At 35.0% G+C, this 7,329-nt stretch overlaps 1 protein-coding gene across 1 annotated transcript in view; it reads left to right on the top strand.

The window, feature by feature from the left end:
* The window catches only part of DGKB (diacylglycerol kinase beta), a 349,983-nt gene extending 348,314 nt beyond the window's left edge, over positions 1–1,669 (top strand). Inside the window, exon 25 of the mRNA XM_085316086.1 lies at positions 1,143–1,669. Coding sequence (XP_085172212.1) covers positions 1,143–1,250 — 108 coding nt within the window. The 3' untranslated portion in view covers positions 1,251–1,669. The remainder of the gene's footprint in view (positions 1–1,142) is intronic.
* The last annotated feature ends 5,660 nt before the right edge of the window (positions 1,670–7,329 follow it).

Below are 7,329 nucleotides of genomic sequence, written 5' to 3' on the forward strand. Positions count from 1 at the left end.
TATATTTTTCCAGTTTTTAATGAGGTGGTGTTTCTTTTTGAAAGAAATACCCATCTCTGATGTGGGTACTATGCAGGTGACAACTGATATTTAATAAGTGATGGTTCTTGTATTAGTCGTAGTTCACTAAAGAAAATGTCTCGGATTGCTTTTGAAAAACTCTTAGCGTCACTAGCCCAAAGGCAAGATGTGACCTTTTTATTACATAATGAGAATCATTTATTATCTTACAATGTATCTTAAAGTCACAGACAAAATGCCACTTTGATAATTGCTTTCAATTAGCTTTGAGCATAGCATACATTCATAAAATGTCTTCTCTAATTTAGACTTGAATTAGAGAAAATTGCAGACATAATCTACTTTAAGGTTGTCTCATTTAAGGTGATTCGTAGTTTTATATCAAAGAAATCAAAATGGGTGGCTTTAGAGCAGTCTTGCAAAGTATTTTAAATAGGCTTTTCAATATTTGAATCTATTATATTACCAATTAATTAACAAATTAGAATGCTAGTTCATCATTCTTGACCTTTTTTGTGTGTTAATTTTTGACTTTCATTCATAATGGTTATTTTGAAATTAAGCAGTCGCTTACATTAGAAGAGAAGTACAGCTTGATTAGCTTTATAAATAAAGCATACAAAGACACAGCTTATATCTTAATAGTAGGCAACAACTTGCTCTGTCAGCATGTATGTCCTTTCCAGCTTTTAAATTATTATTCACCTTGTAGATATGTAAAATATTCAACAGCTAGCAATAAAACTCACACTCAAAAAGTAAGATCACCTACTGGTATGTATTTCATTGCATATGATTAATAATATTGATTGCCAGTAATTTAAAGTATTTGTGGTAACAATGATTATACATAGATTGGCTTACTACATATGTAGTATCATTCATAAAAAATACAGTATGTGTACATATATATACCATATGTGTGTATATATGTATATATTCATAAAAATACAGTATGTACATGTTTATGTATAAAAAATAAATAAAAAATCTTTCATCTTTGATTAAATGAAGATGGTTCAGGAATCATATTTAAAGATTGTTCAGGMATTTTGGATATTTGAATGTAGGAGCTGAACTAGTTCTAGGAATAACTCTATTTTTCTTCTTTCTTCCCCCAGATAAAAATAACCCACAAGAACCAAGCACCTATGTTGATGGGACCACCTCCAAAAACTGGTCTTTTCTCATCTATCATCAAAAGAACAAGGAACCACAGCAAGGAATAAACCTATGTAGCTTAGTTTTTAGAAAACTAATTAGCTGTGTTGGGCTTTGGAATATTTATGCTGGAAATCTTTCAAGAATTTTAGAATATCTTCCACTTGCAAAATCATGGATTTTGGTTTAACAGTTTCTGTGACTGAGCTAATGTAAAACTATGCTATTAGAAAAAATTATTGTCACAGTTTTGTAGGCATTTTGCATGAAGAAAGCAGATGTTTACATAAAGTGATACCGCATATTTTTTGTTGCATGCATTACCATTTACTAATTTATGGTATAATTCTGCCATGGAATATGGGAAGAGAATGCCATGGGTAATTTGATTTTCTCTATATAATTCCATTTATATTTTTTTCTACTACAATGATCGTATGCCACAGTTTCAATAATCTCTCTTGAATCAAATGTCTTCAGTAACTGATTGGACCTATTTCAGAGTAAAGTTTATTACAGATCTCATTAATCTGTACTTTTAGTTTAGCATTTTTTTCTACCCTGAGAATGTTTTTCTTCAGCTAAGTATTAAAATCTTGTATCTTATTCTGCTAACTCTTATGTATATGAGTAATTGTACCTGCAGAAAACACCTAATTGAACTCCCATGTGTGCAGTATTCAAGTGACCATGATTACTCTTCTGCAAGTTTTTTTCAAGATTGGAAGTCAAAGCAAGTTTGAGCAAAAGCTATAGGGCTGAGGAGATCATGTAAAGAGTGAAGATAATAATACTTGCATCTCACCATCATAGGTATTGCTTGCTGAAACACTAAAAATATTGTAACGAGCAATAAATCCCTGTAACATGGAAAACTAAATCATTCTGCATATTGACCGATAGTACAGTATGTATGCACACAAATAACCAAAGCTCATGCCTAATAAAGTGCATTTCCCACCAAAGATTTAGTGAAGGATGCTTCAGAGAAATGGGTTAATGCATAATTAATCAAGCTCACTGGAGTAGACTCACTTCCGAAAATTTACAGTTCTTTTGATTACCTTGGCAATGTCCAGACAAATGCTGGGGTAGGAAAAACACTAAATTAATTGAAAATAATACTCACTTTTTATTTGTTTCATAAGTTGATAGGCATAGACAGATACTGCAAAATTAAAATTGTATCTAATTTTGTTGTCATTATTATTTATAAATAATTTACGCTATCCATAATTTACTCATCCTCTAAATTAGTCTCTCAAGGAAAAGATAAACTGTTACCTACTCCCTTTTGCAGTTTGCTGTCTGGGTTCAAAACATTTCTTGTCATAAAGATTTGGAGAGGCAATTGTTCAGGTTTTACTTTTTCAGCCCTCTGAGAGACTTCCTAACAACTTAGAAATCGTACTACAGGGATTTGTCTGAGGTTTGCACAGCACTGTCTAACGTTGAAAGGAAGTCCAAGAATGGCAACCTTTTTAAATGTTGCATATGAACATATAGTCTCAGTCGAAACTTTTTGTGCACTCTTAACATTGCTCTTTGTTCAGAATGACCTCGTCATCTCTGCATGTCTTAAGTTCTCAGAGATTTCATCAAAAAACAGAAAAAGGAGAAGATAAAACTTTGCTCGAAATGCATGATTTATCAGTTTCCTCCCACTTTTATCTAGACTTTAAAGTGTTAATGATTTATTAAATCTATTTTTCTATTGATTCAGTCATCCATAAAAAAAATAGTATTTCATCATTCTGTAGTGCACGATACTGTGCATGTATTTAAATAAAATTGYTATCCTTTGTTCCTCAATATTCAGTATTCAACAAAGTCCTAATTTACATAATAGAAACTGAAATAAAAGTCAGTATATAGTTGGTAAGGATTATGTCTTTGAAATATAAACTCAATGTTGTGTAAACATTAGGAGGTAAATACCAATTACATTCAGCATTAGGTAGAAAGATACAATGGCAATTATTTGCTAAAATTAAGATCTTCTAATTCCCCATTCTTAAGTCCAGTGGTGTTGACAATTACAGTTACCATAGGAGTGAAATTATTACTTTTCCTGTATGGCATACACACACATATACTCAGAGAAAAGCATTTGATGGAGTTCTTAACTGCTAGTATACATAAGTGTAGAGCAAAAGATATTTGCATAAAGAAGGAACTTGCTGACATAATGTTACATAAAATGTACATTGATTTTATGAAATTATGGTTAAAGGTGATAAATATTTTCACATAACTTGACATAGGATTTTCTACCAATGCTCTCAACTTTTTGTGGCAAAAATGTGTTTAATGATAATATATAATGTGCTCTCTATGATTATCTCATGAACATTGTATCTCTGAAAACAAATAAAATGATACATAAGCTATTCCTTAATAATGTATGAAATTTTAAAAGTACCAGTCTGTGAACAGCAAATTGCTGACAACACACTTTTTCATGTAAAGAGGAATAGATGGGTTCATGTAATCGCAACTATATACTCTTCCAACTAGACATATTTAAGGTAAATCAGCTCTGTTAAAGAAGTCAGTATAATCAAAGTCTCACTGAAGGAAAATATAATGGAGGACCTATTTTACTATACACTTATTCTCTAATAGTTACATTGTCATTCTGTTAATCTTGATTGTTTGCATGTTTAACAAAGCCTCTAGTGATAAGCTGAAAGCACTGATGATGTAGAGAAAAAATTTACAGTACCTAGAATATAATATGAAAGGAAAATACTACATTTGATGAAAGAACATGCCACTTCTTCTTCAATATGCACAGAATTACTATGATTAAATTATACACTGGTACATGGTGGAGTGAAGCAAAAAATATATGCCTGTGTCTTCATACAGCCACATTAGGCACACACAGTTCTTACATGCAGTGTATCTTAGAGGGGTAGCTGTCAACCTTCCACTGTTTACAATGAGTCATTCTTTTAGGCATCCTTAATAATGTCGGCAATATCACTTGAAATTAAAAACACACAGGAATTGTGTCTGACACTGGATTTGTCAATTTTTCTTTTACTTGCTAATATGTTGCAGCTGGGCAGTGTGCTGAGGAACGAACATGGCATCTCAGGAAGAAATCTAACTTTTGAAATTGGTTAGCATCAGTCCCAAGCAGGTTTTGGTGCAGAGAAAAATACATTTTTACCATTTCCAGTACTTGTAAAACATTTTTGTATGTATCATCAAAACAATTATTTAAATCACCTCATGATTTGTGTGTGTGTGTGTGTGTGTGTGTGTTTCAAATCAGGTAACTTGCTGATATGCTTAGCTTGTGAAGAGCTAAGAAGAATTTAGTTTCTGAAACAATGTCCTATAACATTGCCTCAGTCTTCTCAGCTCTGCAGTAGTGCATGTAAATAGTAATAACGATCGCCTAATACCCAAAATTATGTAACGCAAATAAAGTCACTGTTCAAGATGTTTCAAGATACCAGCATAAAAAATAACTTAGTTAAAGAATATTTGGGTTTGATGCAATTAATGTAAGAAAATGGGACTTTTTTAAAAAAATCTATAAATTAACATCTGTGAATTGGGATTATAGATAGTTACTCAGTCAACTGCAACAAGCTGGCCTTTTAATAATTTAAGATACTAGTACTGTCTGGGAACTTACTGTCTTCAATCCCAGTTGGATTCTGGGGCTCGTAGTTCTGGGTGGATCATAGCAAGGCCCTTTGGGAAGCAGTCAGGTTGGAAAAGTATTGTCCCTTGCCTCCCTGGAAGAGTGACTAGAGTATTGCTCTGGTGACTACAGATCTGAAGAAGCATCAGCAATAATGATCTTCAGACAAGGAATCAGGATAAGAGCCTGGAGAACTCTTCTAAGGAATGACAAAACTGAGCCTAAACCCAATGTGCTAAAGGGACATGGTACTTCTAAGCTGGGTGCATAAAAATTGTAATGTGGAGCTGAGAAGCCATGTGAAGGCACTCACAGCTGATGAGTGTGATGTGCCAAGGAGTGAATTAACCCCCAGGTTAACCTTGGGATCAAGATAACCCAAGAGAGGCTATGTGCTTAGGGCTTAAGGACTTTGGTAGTGTTTGCCCCCTTCACTGGGCTAAACATGGCCTAACAGGAGTAAGGCCCACTACTGAGGTGAAGAACTGAGCCCTTCCAGTGAGGTTGGAAGGCATAGGTTTCCCTCCATCCCTGTCCAAAAGAAAGGAGACTTCTTCTGTCATGATGAAGTGAGTAGTGAGCAAGGCTTTGCTGTGGCCCTGCCTGGAAATGAAATAACACACAGGCCAGATCTGGAAACCGAATGGCTATTGAAGAGCACTCCTTATGGTAATGGGTTAAAATCAGTGGCATGTGGTGGACTGCATGGGTTTATGGGTGTATTGTGCAGAAAAGCCTGGCCAATAGTACAAGGTCTGTCATGGTTTGCTCCATGCAGGCTTCATGGAGACCTATTAAGTGGCTTTTTCAGGAGTATAGAGTGATTTTTAGTGAGTGGCTCTATGTGAAACTAGCTTGTTTTTAGCAAACCCTGCTCACCTTAGAAGTGTCTACRCTAGGCGAAGCTGAGCTGACTTTGAAAGTGGGGTATTCATATTTATGTAGTACTGAGTGAGTAATCCTGCCAGACAGCATTGCCTTTGCATACACAGACACAGAGCCAGTTTTAGAGTCAGCGTGTGAGCAGATGTCTTTCAGGCCAAGAATTTGGAAAATTTCAGTCCAATTATTTCCTATTTCTGTATCATGCATGGAAGTACAGTTGTGTCTCRGAATTAGGTCGTGATTAATGGATGTGTGTGTGTGATTAATGGGTGCATGTATGTGTATGTGATGGAGGCTAATGGAGCTTTTCCAGTCTCAAGTTCTTTTTATTTAACAAGAGCAACTGAATCAGAGAAACTTCTGCATGACCACTGACTTCCATTTTGTCTGACTGCCCTACAGCTTAACACTATAAATAGGAGATGATACAATCTAGGCATCTAGAATCTCTCGGCATGGTGATATTTCAGAGGCTAATTTTTTTTCCCTCTCTTCTGATTCATGATTCAAAGAGACTACCTGAGAAGCAGCTCAGGGAGCTCTTTAAATATGAGTCATACAAAGAGTAAGTGATAATCATCAGGCTTTGTTATTTATAGAAATGTGATAGCTATGTTGATGGTAAAGCGGCACAGTTTCATAGTGAAGTGCCCATTTGTAATAAACATGGAAAATTATTTGGCTGGTCTAAATGAATGAGTAAGCAAAGTCATTGAATTTTTAAGTCTGGATTTTAGTSCAAGGTAGTTACTGAAAATAAATACTTAACTGCTCATTGGCGTATTTGAAATAATTTGTTTTTTTTACCTAGGGTCAAATTCACATTGTGTGAAGCAGACATAGCAATTTATACTAATCAGTAGCTTTTCTGGACAGGGAGGTAAGCACTTGTTACTCTCTGGGTGAAACACATACTTACAGACCGTGCTCTGCCTGTCAGAAAGAAAATACAAGATGTCAGTCTCCAGGCCTGTCAGTCTATTTACATTAAATGCAAATAACTTAAACTATTTGTTACTTTAGATCAGCTTGGTGATTTGTATRTCATTCGGTGCAGCAATGAGGCACTGCAAAATGAGCATCAGCACTGTGCTCATTCTCTCTGCCYGGCCGCGAGGTTGACTGCTGCAGAGGGTTATTAGTGACTGTGAGTGAATCTTCCAAACCTCTCTCTTTACACTGGAATTGCAAATGCAACTATCACCTTGATTAAGAGACACACATTCCTTATGATTATAGAGCACGAGTAAGTAAGCAAGTTCAGGAGGATATATTCCATTTGACCTGAAGTTTACTTCCACATGTGTAAACTCAGTCCGTCAGTCGTATTACTGAAGGAACAGCCAACAGCTCTTGATTTTAGGAAGCTTGAGTGGGGTTGGGGAAAAAGGTTACTTTGGGTTTTTTTCCTGAGCAGTATGCTTGTTACAAYGGTATAGAGATTAAGAAAATTTCACTTGATTTACTACTTCAGTCACTGTTTCCTGGGGCTGTATTATGCAGTGGGTTTTTTTGTTTGCTTGTTTTGGTTTCTGGGAAAACCAATAAAATGTGGCTGTTTATGGGTCAATAATTAATGTATTAATACGATTAGTTTACAA

Source organism: Rhea americana, unplaced genomic scaffold, assembly GCF_003343005.1.
Source record: "Rhea americana isolate MKP2758 unplaced genomic scaffold, rheAme1 scaffold_112, whole genome shotgun sequence".
Lineage (NCBI taxonomy): Eukaryota > Metazoa > Chordata > Aves > Rheiformes > Rheidae > Rhea > Rhea americana.